An 18,835-nucleotide genomic window follows, 5' to 3' on the forward strand; every position below is an offset into this window, starting at 1 on the left:
CGATATGTCTTCAAGAGAAGCCAGACACAAACAGAAATCATTAGACATATGATAGGACCGAGAATCTAAAGCTCTGATTTTCACGTCCATGGAAACGTCATCACCAACAGAAAGATTTAGCAAAAGAAGGCTACCAAAATATGAAAAGAAAAAAATGGCTCCCAGATTCAGTCAGAAAAATAATGAATGATTTTTATAAAGAATGCTATGAGCATAGTTGACCAGTGTCCTTGTGGTATATTAGAGCAGCCTTTGGATATATGCCCAGAAGTGCTATAGCTGGGTCTTGAGACAAATCTCTTCCCAATATTCTGAGAAAATGCTAAATTGATTTCTAAAGTGACTGTACAAGTTTCCCACCAACAATTAAGGAGTGTTCTCCTTTCTTCACATCCTCACCAGCATGAGCTGTCACTTGAGTTTTTGATATTAGCCATTCTAATGGGTGTAAGATGAAATCCCAGAATCATTTTGATTTGCATTTTTCCTGGTGGCTAAAGGTGTTGAACATTTCTTTAAGAGCTCCTTGGCTATTAGAAATTCCTCTGCCAAGAATTTTCTGAATAGATCTGTACCCCATTTTCTAGTTGAGTTATTTGGTTTATGATGTCTAGTTTCTTGAATTCTTTATGTGTTTTGGATATAAGACCTAGAAGTAAATCCACATACCTACATACGCTTGATTTCTGACAAAGAAACCAAAATTATACAGTGGAAAAAAGAAAGCAACTTCAACAAATCATGACAGTCTAACTGGATGCTTATATGTAGAAGAATGCAAAATGATCCATATCTATCACCCTGTACAAAATACAAGTGGATCAAAGACTTCAATGTAAAAACAGACCCACTAAATCTACTAGAAAAGAAAGTAGAGAAGAGCCTTGAACTCATTGGCACAGGAGACAACTTCCTATACAGAACACCAATAGACCAAGCACTAAGAACAACAATTAATAAATGGACTTCTTGAAACTGAAAAGTTTCTGTAAGGCAAAGGACACTGTCAAAAGGACAAAACAGCAGCCCACAGAATGAGAAAAAATCTTCAGCAACCCTACATCTGACAGAGGTCTAATATCTAAAATATATAAAGAACTCAAGAAACTAGACATCAACAAGCCCTTTGTTTGTTTGTTTGTTTGTTTGTTTGTTTTTTATAATAGCCATTCTGGCTGTGTTAAAGTGAGATCTCTACATATTTTTTTAATTTGCATTTCCCTGATGGTAAAGCATGTTAAATACTTTTCTTCTTTGGGAAGTCTGTTTACTTCTGTAGCCTATTTTTTTAAGTAGGATTTTTTTTTCATATTTTCTTGGTGTTTAGTTTTAGTTTCTGTTTTGTGTGGGTTTTTTTTTGTATATTCTAGACAATAATTTTCCATAAGATATATATATATGGCAAAGATTTTCTATTATTCCTCTCTCTTTCTCTCTCTCTCTCTCTCTCTCTCTCTTTGATTTTTTGGCTTCCCAAGACAGGGTTTCTCTATGTAGCCTATCCTGGAACTTACCCTGTAGACCAGGCTGGCCTCGAACTCACAGAGATCCACCTGCCTCTTCTTCCCAGAGTGCTGAGATTAAAGGTGTGTGCTGTACCACCAGGCTTTAGCATTACCTGCAGGTATCCAATTTTTCAAGGACTGTCCATTAATTAAATTAATTATCTTACCCCATGTCCGCTCAATTGATTATCTTTTTTAGGTGTATAGATTTCATTATGTTTATCATATCTTATAGGTCTATATAAGTGAGTATATCCCATGTTTGTCTTTCTCCTTCTGGGATATTTCACTCAGAATGATCTTTTCTAGATCCCACCATTTGCCTGCAAATTTCATGATTTCCTCCTTTTTGATTGCTGAGTAGTATTCCATTGTATAAAAATACCACAATTTCTGTACCCATTCCACCGTTGATGGACATCTGGGTTGTTTCCAGGTTCTGGCTATTACAAATAGAGCTGCTATAAACATGGTTGAGCAAGTGTCCTTTTTGTGTACTTGAACAAACTTTGGGTATATACCTAGCAGTGGTATAGCTGGGTCTGGAGTCTACTGAGCACATCTGAAAGACTCTAACTAGCAGTGTTTTCAAAGCAAAGACTCATGACCAAACCTTTGGCAGAGTATAGGGAATCATAAGAAAGAAGGGGAGTTAGTCTGATGGGGAAAGGATAGGAGCTCCACAAGAACCAAATATATCTGGGCACAGGGTCTTTTCTGAGACTGACATTCAACCAAGGACCATGTATGGATATAACCTAGAACCTCCGCTCAGATGTAGCCTGTGGTAGCTCAGTAACCAATTGGTTTCCCAAAGTGAGGGGAACAGGGACTATTTCTAACAGGAACTCAATGACTGGCTCTTTGGTCTCCCCACCCCTGAAGGGAGGAGCAGACCTGTTAGGCCACAGAGGAGGGCTTTGCAGCCAGTCCTGAAGATACCTGATAAAACAGGATCAGATGAATGGGGAGGAGGTCCCCCCATCAGTGGACTTGGAAAGGGGCATGGTGGAGATGAGGGAGGGAGGGAGGGACTGGGAGGGAATGAGGGATCGGGACATGGCTGGGATACAGAGTTAATAAAATGTAACTGATAAAAAAATTAATTAATTAATTAATTAATTAAGGTGAATGATCTTAAGCTAATGTAGACATTCTGCTGGAGTGGACCAATAGTAGTAAAAGCTAATTCTTCCTGGGTTTTTTTTTTTTTTCACCCAAGAGAATTTTAAAGATTAATTCACTTAGTCTTCCCACAGCACAGTCTCCCACACTGTTACTCAAAACTTTTTTGTGAGGATAATTTAGTATCAGATAATTTTTAACAATATTCTTACTAATTCTTTGAGAACCTTGTACCGTATATTTTGGACAGATTCATCATTCTTCCCACAATTCTTTCCATAACCACCCTCCTATCCCTTCCCACCCAGTCTTGAGATCTCCCGCCACCCCCATCAAGTTCAGGTTGTGTTGCCTAGCTAGTCTTAAGGGCCAGGGCAAAAGCCTGGGTCATCCTCTCAGGGATCACATCATTAAAGAAAAACTAAGTCTCCCTCTCCCAACAGCTATGGAACCCCAATAGTTCCTCATTTAATGCTAGGGTTACAGGCCCATCTTCTCTCCTATGCTGGGATTTTGGTGGCTGCAGCATGCACAGGTCTTATGTATGCTATCATAGTTGCTCTGAGTTCATCTGAGCAACTGCCTTGTTATGTCTGGAAAACAGTATTTCCTTGAAGTCATTCTTCACCTCTTGCTCTAAGAATCTTTTCACCCCCTCTTCCATGAAGATTCCTAAGCTTTGCAGGGAGGGTGAGATACACACACACACACACACACACACATTTATGTGTGTGTGTGTATTTATTTATTTATGTATATTTATGTATATATTTATGTTTATATAATTTATACATTTATGTATAAATGTGTAAAATACATGTATGTATATATGTATATGTGTGTGTTATACATGCATATGTAATACAGATTTATATATACATACATATATATGATATATATGTACATGCATATACATGTGTGTGTGTACACACACACACTTGTGTTCATGCATTCTGTTTAGGGCTGAACACTTCACAGTTTCTTATTTTCTTCACATTGACCAGTTGAGTGTCTCACTATCTGACTGTTTTTGAAGTTAAAATAGTTTTTGCTTAAATAAAAAAAAAAATCCTACATTGTCTTCACTGCGCTGAGAAAACAGTACACACTTGCCAGGTTACGTTATCACCTCATTGTGAGACATCTTGCTAAAATGTCACAGTTTAAATTGTTATATATGAACATTAGTTCTGCTGCTTTGGGATGTAATGACTCATATTAGTAATCTACATAGTAAAAAGGGTTGATGAATCTTTACCGGACTGTCCTTTTGGGACTATAATTTTCAACACGATGGAAGCTTTGCCAGTGCTTTAGTGTTCGTGCATTACCCTTAACACTGACAGGTGCGTGAATCCTCAAACCGTTACGTACAAATGCGGAACACCACATCCCGTGGCTCTGACAGGTTCTTCCCGCGAAGTTACCAAGTACACTGATTAGAATATCACCATCTTGTAGGCAAATACAGTGATTCGGAAATCTTGTTAACATTGATTTCAGATTTGGCTCTACAGATTAGTTGAGGAATCTATTCTTTTGTGAGACTTTAAATCAATGAGAGCCAAAAAAATAAGAAGAAAAATCTGCTCTAGACAGGTTGATTCAATTTCCAGTCCTTCCAGGAGGACTGAATTCCTGAATAGGCCAGTAGCCTTCCTGAATCATATTGTAGGTGGGGAATGTGTCCCACATTATGACAGCACCCACAAGACCTACGCAAGTTCTAATCAGACAAAGCTCCGGGCAGAGAGAGGGGAGGTAGGCGTGAAGTCTCACCCCTGACTGAGGAGCTATTGACAGTTGGTAGTGCACAGAGAGGAAGACTCTATTTCCTTCAATAGTGTAGGCCATCCCTGGGCAATTGACCACTATCCAGTGGAAAACAACACACTCAAGGATATTGGCAGCACAAATCAGACTTGGAAGATTTTTTATTTTCACAATCTCTTCATTATATATGGACTTGGTAGGTTTTATAAAGCAATGGGGGATACAGAGTGGGGTTAATAGGAAAAAGGGGTGGATCTGGGAGGCAATGAGGGCTGGAGATGAATATATATGATGAAAACACATTGAAACTCTCAAAGAACTAATTTTAAAAATTAGGAAAAAGAAAGAAATAAAAGAAATTATTTAAAAAATTGTCCTAAACCAATGAAGCAAACTTATTCACTCATATACATTGATTATTATTATGTATGCATCTGAAGTATAATACCTTGCTATATTTTACATAAATTTTAATTTTTTATTTAGATTTTTACATTTTAGGTATATATTTTACATTAAATTTTCAATTTTCAACTTGTTGGACTTTGAATGTCTTAGTGCCTTTTGTGCTAAGTAGTTTATAATGAAGAGAAACTTATTATCCCATAGGTTTTGTGTAGGAAGTTCAAGGCCAGAATGTAATGCCCTACAGTAAAGGGGCGAAGAGAGGGCAAGAGAAAGCACATGTTTGAATTTATAGCACAAGTTCTTTACTAATCGGCATTACTCCATTGATGGAAAAGAGCCCTAACTGCTTCCCATTAGGTCCCACCTCCCAACACTGTTGCATTCATGATGAAATCTTATCATGTATTTTTTGTTTGTTTGTTTTAAGATACAGAGTCTGGTGTAGCCCATGCTAGGCTCCAACTCACATTGCTGATGATAACCTTGATTTCCTAATCCTCCTGCCTCCACCTTCTAAGTCCTTACAATCAAAAATGTGTGCCTGGCTTATGGAGTTGTGGGGATCGAGCCCAGGGATGTGCATGCTTAGCAAACACTCTACCACTTTAGCTGCATCCCCACCCCTCAACATGCACTTTTTTTTTTGAGATTAACTATACTTTATTGACAATAAGATTATAAAATTATTCTAATATTTTGTCATTACATAGTATACATTTTCCATGAAAACTTAAACATTAACATTCTGTCTTCTGGAATCTTAAATGCAAGTGTGGGCCATTCTTAACAATCATACACTTTTATAAGTTCTGGTTTGGAATTTAAGAGCTGGTAATAAGTTTTTATAAGTCATTAGTGCTTCAATATCACTGGAAGTTAAAAATAAAATAAAAGAGATAAACACAAATAGATACCTTTGTAACTACAAATACAAAGATGTTTAATACATAATTCTACCACACAGTTGCAATTGTAGTTATAACCCTGTTCTAAACTTTTATTTATTTTTTTCTTCAATGCAGTTTATTCAGGAACCTTGAACAATCATCTGACCCTGGGGAAAGCCAGCCCACAGCTTAAATAGCCTCTGGGTAGCCAACCCAGGCGTGCCACGTGGGCAATGCAGATAGGTCCACATACATGGAAGCAAGCCAGATCCTCAGCCTTAGCCAAATGTGGAATTGTTCGTGACAGAGAGCACTCACCATCGGGAAGGTGGAAGGCGGAAACCAGCTCCATCTTTAAGGCACAGCATTCCACAGCTCTCTACAGTTCCCCCTTTTTGTTTTAGACGCATCAGGCAAGAGTAGAGGTCTGATCACTGATATTAGAAATAAATTGGGACTTTGTACCGATGTTCATTTAGGTGTCATCCACCCAAAGAGCATCAGACCCGTCCAATACCTTTTTCTCAGAGGCGGGACCTGGGGTATCAACCCGCATGCAATCAGACATGCTCTTCTCTGGGTCCAGAGCGGCTGACCCTGAGTGCAGTGCTTACTTAGCCTCGCATCCTGAGCATAACATTTTAGCTTTTTATGGTATCCAACCATGCTTGGGGAGAATGTCCTGCTTCAATGGCTGTAAAGGCCTGAATGATCATGGCTGCATCACACTGTTGTGAGACTCTAATCTTGTATATATACCACAGGCAAACCAAGGAGACCAACACCAGAAGGCCTGCTAACGCTCCCATGCCCGCCCATTCCTTCAGATGATTCATGGCTGCAGCAATCCATGATGATAATCCTGTGGCTAGTCCTGCGTCCACTCTGGTAGAATTTACTGTGACAATGGACACTCTCAGCTGCTCCATCGTAGTATCGAATTCTCCAGTCCAATTACCTAAAATATAGCTCGACAATTGTTTAGACAGATTTGCAGCACAGGAAAAATTCTCATGTTGTATGCTAGTGACTCAAAGTCCAGCATATTTTCATTGACAGCCAAGTTGAACGATTTGCCATAGGGTATCAATTTGCTCCTGCACGAGGTCAATCCTCTGATTGAACACCATCAAGCTTCCTTTTAGTTGAGCATTAATTCCTTTATGTACAACTAAGGCATGAGCTACATTGGCTAAATGATTATTCAGGGTCTGAGCAGTCTGCCCAGTATGACTCATGGCTAATGCCCCGGTGGTAGCTCCAACAGCTGCCAATGAGATGGTAGTAACAATGGTGGCTGTACTTCCAAGATCCCTTTTCTGTATGAAGAGAGTCATAGCGTGAGGGGCATCAACGGGCACAGGCACCCAGTGAGGCATGCGAGTAACCAGGGCATACCTAAATTTACTAGCATTCCAGCATTGGGCAAAAAAGCAAGTATCATTACCACAATTACTTGGCTCTATCTGGCTAATAATAAATAAAAATGGGGGATATAGACAAACAGGTGTGGGCTTATAGGAAATATTATGAGAAGCCTTAACCCCCTCGTTGAAACATCCTGCGTCAGTTCTAGAACTAGCAGTGGTGGTGTCCGAGGTCTGAGTAGGTTCAGGAGACCATTGCCCCCAGGGGCGAGACGTGCTCCATGCCAATTGACTAACTCCATGTTTTCCTCCACTTTTGAAAGTCATTTAAGGTTCTTAAATTATTTTTTTCCCTTTTTTTTAAAATTTTTCATCAATTACACTTTATTCATTCTGCATCCCCCCATAAGCCCCTCCCTCCTCCCCTCCCAGTCCCACCCTCCCTCCTCCCTCTGCTTGCATGCCACTCCCCAAGTCCACTAATAGGGGAGGTTCTCCTCTCCTTTCTGATCTTAGTCTGTCAGTTTACATCAAAAGTGGCTGCATTGTCCTCTACTATGGCCTGGTAAGGCTGCTCCCCCCCAGAGGGAGGTGATCAAAGAGCAGTCCAATCAGATTATGTCAGAGGCAGTCCCTCTTCACATTACTATGTAACCCAATTTGGCTCTGAACTGCCCTGGGCTACATCTGTGCAGGGGTTCTGGGTTATCTCCATGAATAGTCCTTGGTTGGAGTATGAGTCTCTGGGAAGTTCCCTGTGTTCAAATTTTCTTGTTCTGTTGCTCTCCTTGTGGAGACCCTGTCCTCTCCAGCTCTTACTATTTCCCAGTTCTTACAAAAAATTCCATTCACTCTGCCCAACAGTTGCCCATCAGGTTCAGCATCTGCTTTGATAGTCTGAAGGGCAGAGGCTTTCAGAGGCCCTCTGTGGTAGGTTCCTAGGTTGTTTCCTGTTTTCTTCTTCTTCTGAGGTCCATCCTCTTTGCCTTTCCGGATGGGGATTGGACATTTTAGTTAGGGTCCTAACATGCACTTTTTGAAGGATAGATTCCACCCATGGAGACTAAGTGTAATTACATTGTAACAAAGGTCATATGTATTAGCATGAGTCCTAATTTTTTCTTTCTTTATTATAAAAGAAAGCATTTAATTGGGCTCATGGTTCCAGAGGATTAGAGTCCATGATGGCAGAACAAAAGGCATGGTAGCCGGATTAGCTAAGACCTCACATCTTGAACCACAAGCAGGAGGCAAAGAGACACTGGGAATGGCATGAGTCTTTTGAAATCCCAAGTGTGCCCACACCTCCTCCACCAAGGTCACACTTCTCAATCTTTCCCAAACAGGACTCAGTTGGGAACCAAACATTCAACTATCTGAGCCTAGGGGGCCCGATCTCGTTCACACCACCACAGGCTGGCTCATTCTGTAGGCGACAGTGAATCCCGCCTGCTGTGGTGCTGTCAGTTCTTGTGTCCCTACTTTTAAGTCTTTTCTAGAAAATCCACCTGTGTCAACATCCTCAAGTGTGTTCCTTTGTCTCATTTTGGCTCCAGTATGGTGTTGCTTAGGTTCCTATGGCTACTTGTACTTTCTCATGAATTTGGGGGTGTTTTCTCCAGTTGTGGAATGTTATTCTTGGTATTAAAAGGCATCCACTGTTACACAGGGGTCCAAATTTTTTACATCTAGCAATTCTATTTTTAAAAACTTAGATTCTTGTTCCTACACTTAGCATATTAATTTATATTGTATTCTTCAAGTACCTTTGACTATATTTTGTTTATTTCCTCTCTTTATCTTGTAAATGTATTGCTTTACCGTATTAGTTGTATTTTTTCTTACTGGTTGGCATATCTATTTTTCAAGTGGTATTCATTGGTATTTTTAATGATGGTATTTACTGATGTCTTTCTCTTCTGGATTTAGGATTTCCTTAAGCATCTTTTGTAATTCTGGTCTAGTGATCATGCATTCTTTTAATTTATTGTTATCATAGAAGGTCTTCCTTCTCCAGCTGTGAAGGACAGCCTTCCTGGGTAGAACAATCTTAGTTGGTTGGTAGTTGTATTCATTCAGAACCCAAAGTTCATCATTATATGCCCCTCTCATATTTACTGTTCCTTCTGAAAAATCTGCCATTTGTCAAATTCATTTGCCTTGAAATATTACTTAATGTTTAACCATTTAATCTTGGAAATTTTAATATTCTTTCTTTGTTCTGTACTTTTTACAGCTTAATTGTGCTATGTCATGGTAATATTCTTGCTTGGTCACCTATGAGGTTCTAAATGCTTGCTTCTTTGTTTCTTTGTTTTTTGTTTGTTTGTTTGTTGTCTTTGTTTTTGTTGTATCTTTGTCATTGTTTCTTTCCTCTTGCTGTAATAAAACACTGACACCAAGGACTATGCATGGAGATAACCTAAGACCCCTGCACAGATGTAGCCCATGGCAGTTCAGTATCCAAGTGGGTTCCATTGTAATAGGAACAGGGACTGTCTCTGACATGAACTGATTGGCCTGCTCTTTAATTACCTCCCCCTGAGGGGGAAGCAGCATTACCAGGCCACAGAAGAAGACAATGCAGCTACTCCTGATGAGACCTAATTGACTAGGATCAGAAGGAAGGAAAAGAAGTCCTCGCCTATCAGTGGACTTTGGGAGGGACATGCATGCAGAGGGTAGAGGAAGGGAGGAATTGGGACAGGAGGAGGGAGAGAACCACAGGGGGGATACAAAGTGAATAAAGTATAATTAATAAAGGAAAAATAAATAAAACACTGACAAAGGAACTGAAGGAAGAATCAGTTTATTTTGGCTCACAGTTCAAAGTATAGTTCATCAAGCAGGTGAAAGCAAAGCATCGGTAGCTTGAAGCAGCTGATCATACCGCATCCAGAATCAAGAAATAGAGAAAAGTGCATACTGGTGCTGTTTGCTTTCTCTATTTTATGAGGTGCAGGACTGCCTGCCCAGAAAGTGATCTCACCCATGCTTAAGATGGACCCTCTCACATCAGTTATTCTAATCAAGATAATGCTCCACAAGCATGCTCAGAGGCCACTATCCCAGGTGGTACCAGTCTGTCAAATTGACAGTTAGCACTAACCATCATAGTCACTGCTCTGTAACTATAGGTAGTGTTCCCTTGGTGAGTTCTTACAGTTCACACGTTCTCCTAGTGATGGGCATTAGGATTGTACTCAGTTTGGGTTATTGTGGGTAAAGCTGCTCTGAGTCTTTCCAGGCATGCTCTTATCTAAGCATTTGGTGTTGGGTAAATTGCTCATAGAAAGAATGCGGTCGCAGGATGGTCTGTATATCTTGCTTTACTTTTCAAATATCTGACAAGTGATTTTAAACATTAGTTACACCATCTCTCGTGAGTGACATATGGACACTCGTTCTACTTGAGTTGCTGTGTCTTCATGCATGCTCTTTGTTGTAGTCTTCTTAATTATAGTTTTCATTACAATGACTAATCCATGTAAGTGTCATGTACTTATTGATGTGGTTGTTTATGTCTTCCATTCTATTTCTTTGCTGTTTTTCAAGTCAACATTTTGTTCTTTCTTTTTCCTTTTTTCTTTTTTTTTAAATTTATTTATTTACTTTTATTAATTACAGTTTATTTACTTTGTATTCCAGCTGTAGCCCCCTCCCTTATCCCCTCCCACTCCCACTTTCCCTCCCTCATCTCCTTCCATGCCCCACTGATAGGGGAGGTCCTCCTCCCTTCCATCTGATTCTATTCTATCAGGTCTCATCAGGACTGGCTGCATTGTCTTCCTCTGTGGCCTGGTAAGGCTGTTCCCCCCCTCAGGGGGAGGTGATCAGAGAGCAGGCCAATCAGTTCATGTCAGAGACAGCCCCTGTTTCCATTACTAATGAACCCACTTGGACACTGAGCTGCTATAGGCTACCTCTGTGCAGGGGTTCTAGGTTATCTCCATGCATGGTCCTTAGTTGGAGTGTCAGTCTCAGAAAAGACCCCTGGGCCCAGATTTTTTAGTTCTGTTGCTCTCCTTGTAGAGCTCCTATCCCCTCCAGGTCTTTCTCTCTCCCTCTTCTTTCATAAGATTCCCTGCACTCTGCCCAAAGTTTGGCTATGAGTCTTTGATACCCTGCAGGGTAGAGTCTTTCAGACTCCAGGGCTTTGTAGCCCTGGCTTGACTGGAACTCCCTGTATAGACCAGGCTGGCCTGAAAGCCACAGTGATTTGCCTGTCTTTGATGCTCAGCTTTGGTGGGCCTACTGATCAGTTTTTAAGAGTTCTGGCTTTTTTTCTGCTCTTCTCTGGCTTGCTATTAACATTTTATTATGTTGGATTGTGAATGATGACTTATTGGGTCTCTGAATTATATTAGATTTTGTTTTGGTGGACTTTTTTTATTTGTAATTGAAATTCATACAATATATTCTGACCACGGGTTGCCTCTTCCCCATCTCCTCTCTAATGCTCCCACCTCCGTACCCATCCAATCCCATACCTTCTCTCTCTTTCTCTTCATAATACAGACAGGCAAATAAAAAAGCAAACAAACAAGAAGAAACACAAAACCACACAAATAAATAACATAACATGAAACACAAAGTTGAACATTGTAATAAGCAGCAAAAGACCATTAAGATTTTTTAAGCCCAAATAGAACAACATGGGGGTGGGACCTACAGAGGTATATGCTAGATATTTAAATTCCTGTGTAAGGACTTTGGAACTGTTCAAGCATGCTTCTCTGTCCTAAGTACTGAGTTTTACCCTGAAATTTAGAATAAGCTTTTCGACCCTAAGGACTCAGTGTCAGGGGTACTCCCTAGTATTTTTCACCCCTTGCAGGTTTGTGGAGATTCAAATTTTGGATGGTCTGTCCTGTGTTTTCAAAGACTCTGGTTCCTCAGCTTCCCACTTGGTAGCCTCCTGCCAACTCATCAGTCTTCCTTATGCAAACATGGTTCATAACTCAAGCAAAATAACTAAGGAGAATATTTGTAAATCACTCCTTTTGTGGTTGGCTCCTTTCTTTGAAGAATCTCCATTCTTAGTTTCCTGGTCGTCTCACACCCCAGAGTTTACCTATGGAAACCTCAGGGCAGGGAAACTGAGTCCTTCTGCCTGGGTTCTAGCAACTCAGCACCTGAAGAGAGGCAAGCCCTGAGGTAAAAGCCCACCCAGCACAGAGCCCTTCTTTGAAGGGTTTAACTGCTTCCCTTCTACCCACTTTGGGTTGCTCTCTGGTGCCATCAAACTGTATTTGGTATTTTATTCATAATTTATCTTTTTACAAATGGGAGAGTTAAATGATTAACAAATCAAGAACTCTGAGTCTGAAGTATTTTATTAAATGAATATGTGTTAAAATAGAGGTGATTTTTCCAATTATTAAAGTTATGTATTTTCACAATGAAAACTGCAGATGTACCTGAAGGAACGTGTGCCAAGTTGTTATGGCCAATGGGATCATTGGCAGCTTTGTATTTCTTTTTACTTGCTTAAGGTTTTGTGCTTTCTCGCTTAATGAACGCATAGCATTTACATACTCTTTATGTTTTTCTGAGTAAATGCTGTAGTTTTGATGATTCTCTGTAGGTTTTGCCCTGTGCCCTTTTGCTATGTTTTAAATTACAAGTTCAGTAGTGTACCTCTGTTGGTTTTTGTTTTTTTTTTTTTTTTTTTTTTTTTTTTGTACCTCTGTTAAGAACTCCTACTTGATTAGTTTCTTTAGGTGTACAGATTTTAGTAGGTTTATTCTATATTATATGTCTGTATGAGTGAGTACATACTGTGTGCATCTTTCTGCTTCTGGGATAGTTCACTCAGGATGATCTTTTCCAGATCCCACCATTTACCTGCAAATTTCATGATTTCCTTGTTTTTTATTGCTGAGTAATATTCCATTGTGTAGATATACCACAATTTGTGCATCCATTCCTCCACTGAGGGGCATCTGGGCTGTTTCCAGCTTCTGGCTATTACAAATAAGGCTGCTACAAACATGGTTGAGTAGATGTCCTTATTGTGTACTTGAGACTCTTTTGGGTATATGCCTAGGAGAGGTATGGCTGGATCTTGAGGAAGCGCTATTCCTAGTTGTCTGAGAAAGTGCCAGATTGTTTTCCAGAGTTGTTGTACAAATTTACATTCCCACCAGCAGTGGAGGAGGAAACTAATCAAGAGGGAGGACTCTTGCTAAAATGCTCAATTCCTATCCAGAAAGTCAAAGAGGATGGACATCAGAAGAAAGAGAAAAGAGGGAACAAGTCAGGAGCCTGACACAAAGGACCTCTGAAAGGCTCTGCCCTGCAGACTATCAATGAAGATGCGGAGACTTATAGGCAACCTTTGGGCAGAGTGCAGGGAATCTTATGAAAGAAGTGGGAAACAGTAAGATCTGGAGAGGACAGGAACTCCACAAGGAGAGCAACAGAACCAAAAAATTTGAGCACAGGGGTCTTTCCTGAGACTGATGCTCCAACCAAGGACTATGCATGGAGATAACCTAAGACCCCTGCACAGATGTAGCCCATGGCAGTTCAGTATCCAAGTGGGTTCCATTGTAATGGGAACAGGGACTGTCTCTGACATGAACTGATTGGCCTGCCCTTTAATTACCTCCCCCTGAGGGGGAAGCAGCATTACCAGGCCCCAGAAGAAGACAATGCAGCCACTCCTGATGAGACCTAATTGACTAGGGTCAGAAGGAAGGAAAAGAAGACCTCCCCTATCAGTGGACTTGGGGAGGGGCATACATGCAGAGGGTGGAGGAAGGGAGGGATTGGGATGGGAGGAGGGAGAGAACCACAGAGGGGATACAAAGTGTATAAAGTGTAATTAATAAAGAATTTTAAATATATATATATATATATATATATATATATATATATATATATATGAACTCCCACTCAGGGCTGGAGAAATGGTTCAAAGGTTAAGAACACGTGCTGTTCTTCCAAAGGTCCTAAGTTCAGTTCCCAGCAATCACATGGTAGCTCACAACCATCTACAGTGAGATCTGGTATGTAGGCAGAATGCCCTATAAGTAATAAATAAGTCTTAAAAAAAAAAAAAAAACTCACACTCTGTGTGGTAAACAATATTCACTCTGCCTTTAAGAATAGAGACTTTAAGACAACTCAAAGTTAAATAGCTTATCCAGAACTGCAAGTATATTGACAGAGAAGCCAGAAATAGATCTTAATCATTAAGTCTCTCGCTTCAGCTGTGTACACTATTTCTAAGCTCTCAGCATAAGTATAAGCAGTTAATTGTACATTTTCTAATGAGTATGGGAAATTTATCATAGTTAAATATAAGCCTCAAATATTTTGGAAACTTTACTTTAGTCACTGATTTTAATCTCCTCTATCAAACATCTTACTAAAACTCCTAACAAGTACAAAATTTGCCTAGTTTTACTTTTACCACAGTTAACCCTCCGAGGACCAACATCCACAGAGCAGGAAGGCTGTGTTGAGATAACAAATTATTTCCTTCTATGCTAGTGGTAAGTTACTTTACATATAAGACACAGTCAAAGAGTGGCTGTTCACCATAGCTATTCACAAGGTCGATGGAGAAACTTAGCCAGGCATATTTTAATCATAGTCTTACGTTTTTACTAAAGTAGTTTGCTAAAACAATATCAGAAAACTTACTGATGAATTAATATTCTCATTTTGAAATTTTACTTGCAGTAAAACTACCATTTTAAAGATCAAAATAATAGGAAGAGAAAATGGAGCTAGAAGAAGGGGGCCAATGCAGGTAAAGGACGGGGTAAAAGTTATTAACTACACACGTATATAATGTCACTGTTGTTTTGCACAGTTGATATACACTAATAAAAATACTCTCATAAAGAGGAATTGTAGTGGGTCTGGGAGAACCGCAGGTGGGAGAGTGCTTGACTAGCAGGCACAAATCCTGGGTTTGGTCACCACATGAAACCAGATCTGGCAGCACATTTCTAGGAACCCAGCACTTGGAGGTGAGGCAGGAGAATCAGAAGTTCAAGGCCATCCTCCGCTCCCTGGTGAGATCCAGGCTGACCTGAACTACATAATACCCTCTTTTAAAAAAAGTGCCAGGCACAGTGACTCTTACCTATAATCCCAGTACTCCAGATAGTGCCACAGGAGGATCCACACCTTTGAAGCCAGGCTGAAATAAAGAATAAGGTCTGTAATCCCAGCACTCAGTGAGAAAGAGGCAGGCAGATCTCTGTGAGTTCAAGGCCAGCCTGGTCCATGAAGCGAGTCCAGGACAGCCAAGGCTAAACAGAGAACCCCTTCCTTGGGGGGGGAGGGGAGGACTGTTTACTGTCTCAAGTAAACACAATTAAACAAAATCTTATACAAATAGATGAAAGTGGGCTGTGCTACTATCACAGTGGATTCCATTCATTTCTGTTAGTAATGTATGCATGACAAAAGTAGGTAACAGAATAATTATTACATCTGAGTAATCACATTTGGTAGATGTATTTATTTTACATGAATGAGCATTTTGCCTGCATGTGTACATGTGTACCACCTGCATGCCTGTTGTCTGGAAGAGAGGGCTGGATCCCCTAGAACTGGAGTTGTGCCTGGCTGTGAGTCATCATGCGAGGTGCTGGGAGCTCAACCTGAGCTCTTTACCAGAGCAACAACTGCTCTCAAACTCTGAGCCGTCTCCCCAGCCCCTAAAGCTTAGTCCTTCGCACTGTGAAACCCTGGACCTGATTTTGTTCTGTAAAGAGGAGTAGAAGGACAGCGGGCCAGAGTGATATGCAGGCTGGAGTGAGACGCCCTGTGCCCAGGCACAGCCTGCATTTGGTGGCTGCGCTGTGGGCACCGAGGAGAAAGCCTTGTGGCTAGGAAATACATCCCAGTCAGCTCTGGGCAGCCAGGGAGGCGGAGGCACGGTGAAGGAGCACCTGTGAAATGTTTTTGGAAATGAATGAATCTGGATAAATAATAACCAAAGTTAGCTCTCCCGCAGTTTTATAAGTTTAACAGTATTTTAAAAATTAACTATGTTTTTTTAAATATAAAAAATTAACTATGTTTTTTTAAACTTAATTTTATGTTGTTATTTTGCTTTGTCTTTTAAGATTTATTGACTTTGTATATATGGGTGTTTTTCTACATGTGTGTATGTGTGCCACATGCATGCTTGGTACCTGAAGAAGTCAGAAGAGGGCATCAGGACATCTGGGGCTAGAACATGGCTATGAACCACTCCATGGCGCTGATTCTTACATTCGCAGAACCAGCACTCTTCACCATAGAACCGTCTCAGCTCTCCTGGTTTGATTTTCAGTGTGGCCCAGGCTGGCCTGAAACTCACAATGTAGCCCAAATTAGCTTCCAGGTCTTGGCAATAAAACTGCTAGTATCCTTAGAGCTGAAGATGTAGAGCTGTACCATCACACCTGCCTAAACTTAGTATTTCTGAATTTATTTTTTTTAGAATGTTGTGTACGAAAATGCTTTTTATATATAGACCTTAAATATTAGAATTACAGCGCTTGCTGGGTATGGTAGCACAGGCCTTTAATCCCAGTATTCAGGAGGCAGAGACAGGTGGATCTCTGTCAATTCAAGTCTAGCTTGGTCTACAAAGCAAGTTCCAGGCACAGTCTCAAAAACCAACACACACACATACACACAAAGGAACTGTAGTTCTTCACTAAATCCGATGTTTTTATAATTTGGGTTGTTTTCTAAGTCCTTCAAATTCTGGCCTCTTTTTTATTAATTATTTTTGTGTATATGTGCATATATATTCCTAAATAAAGCCATATAACGTTCCCTTCACATGTTTTCGGGGCTGACCACTGGGCACTGGTGGCCAGTTGTGCTCTCTTCCCTGGGGAAGGCCACGCCTCTTGCTCCCCTCTTGCTTCCCTCCTTTGGCTGAGGTCCTCTGTGTAGGGTTGAGCCCTCAGGGGCTTTCCCCATCCACTTCAGCCTGTTGGCCCTTGTCCAGCTGAGACTGGAGTGTCATGTTGGTGAGACTTTACCAGTGTAGCTTCTGGCATTGCTGGGAGACAACATTTTTGTTTTTAAGAAACGTAGGAACTTGGGACCCATAAGTGGAAAGCTTCCGTGTGGGAATTTACTTTAAAAGATTAGATGGTGCAGTGTTGAACTTAAATATGGAAAATATTAGAAATCAGAAACTAAAAGAATTGAAACTAAAATTAAAAGAAGATATTAAAATTGTAAACGTCTTTATTAAGAATGAAACACTTTCAAGTCAGTTTTTACTCTAAAGAGGATTAGTTGCTCCTGAAATGATGTATTTCTGCTGCATCTTCCTCCATGAGAAACTGTGTCAGCACATCTCTGGGTTTATAAACTCTGGGGCCTCAGACTCCAACACATAAAAGGTCTCTTCAAGCCCTCTTAAAAAAAAAGCAACACTTTTTTTTTTTCATTTTGACATAAGAGATGATTAAATGATACAAGAGTGACTCTACTGGAGCAGATTGAAGGGTGCAGACATTTCCTTATTTGTCACCATGTGAAAATAGTTTTAATTTGAAATTTTTAAGTGCCTTCTAAGAATATTGCAGGTGTCGGTTCCATAGTAATGGGAACAGGGACCATCTCTGACATGAACTGATTGGCCTGCTCTTTGATCACCTCCCCCTGAGTCCGGAGCAGCCTTACCAGGCCACAGAGGAAGACAATGCATCCAGTCCTAATGAGACCTGATAGACTAGGTTCAAAAGGAACCTATCAAAACTCCCCTATCAGTGGACTAGGGGAGGGGCATGGGTAGAGAAGGGAAAGGGAGGGTGGGGTTGGGAGGAGAGGTGAGAGGGTGCTACAGGTGGGATACAAAGCGAATAAACTGTAATTAAATAAAATAAATAATAAATTAATTAATCAAATAAAAATAAAGAAAAATGAAAAAAGAACAGTTTAACAATATGTATGCTTTCATTGACTAATGAGAATAAAAATAAAATTTGATCATGAATAAAAAAAAGAATATTGCAGGTACTTCTAGAGGTAATATTTGAAATGAAAGAGATACTAATGTTGTATAATGATTCATCTTTCTTTTTGTTATTTTGTCTTTTTTTTTTTTTTTCCAGAGCTGAGGACCGAACCCAGGGCCTTGCGCTTGCTAGGCAAGTGCTCTACCACTGAGCTAAATCCCCAACCCCGATTCATCTTTCTTGTCCTGCCAAATAATTTGATAAGATTTGTGTAAGTGACAATGCAATGAAATATGTGGTTGTGAGTCTGAGATTGCTCTAAGAATGCATCATAGGGCAATAATTTAGAGCCCACAGAGCCCACTTTTTTCTTATGCTTTTTCTCTCTTATTCTATTTTATTATTTAAAACTTTTAAATTTTAAATGTATTTTGGTCATATTTTTCCCTTCCCCCAAGTCCTTCCAGACCCCCTGTAACCCCCAATTTAGGATCTTTTTCAAAAACAAACAAACAAGAAAAACAAGAAAATAAAACAATACCCCCCCCCAAAAAAAAACCACATAAAACTGTAACCAACTAAAAGGACACAAAAACAGAAAAATACTGTGGAGTCCATTCTATATTGGTCAACTGCTCCTCAATATGAGGCCTGCCTTAAAGTTGTCGATATACCCATTGTCACTCCATTGGAGAAAATTGATTTTCCTCTCCCAGGAGGTATAAATTCAGCTCTTAAAACCTAGTGGCTAAGTTTTCATTCATATTTTTAAATATAGTAAAGTATAATAATATAAAACAAAACCTATCACATTGAAGTTGGATAGGACAAATCAACAG

The 18,835-nt window shown here is 40.0% G+C and overlaps 1 protein-coding gene across 3 annotated transcripts in view; it reads left to right on the forward strand.

Moving 5' to 3' along the window:
* Positions 1–18,835, forward strand: part of Arb2a (ARB2 cotranscriptional regulator A) — a 449,141-nt gene that overhangs the window by 413,256 nt on the left and 17,050 nt on the right. The window contains exon 10 of one of the 3 annotated variants that reach the window (XM_060383606.1): positions 18,153–18,286. The exons of the other annotated variants lie outside the window; for them this stretch is intronic. Coding sequence (XP_060239589.1) covers positions 18,153–18,271 — 119 coding nt within the window. The 3' untranslated portion in view covers positions 18,272–18,286. Of the gene's footprint in view, positions 1–18,152; positions 18,287–18,835 lie in introns of those variants that run through there. 3 annotated transcript variants of the gene reach the window in all.

This window comes from Meriones unguiculatus, chromosome 5, assembly GCF_030254825.1.
Source record: "Meriones unguiculatus strain TT.TT164.6M chromosome 5, Bangor_MerUng_6.1, whole genome shotgun sequence".
Classification (NCBI taxonomy): Eukaryota; Metazoa; Chordata; class Mammalia; order Rodentia; family Muridae; genus Meriones; species Meriones unguiculatus.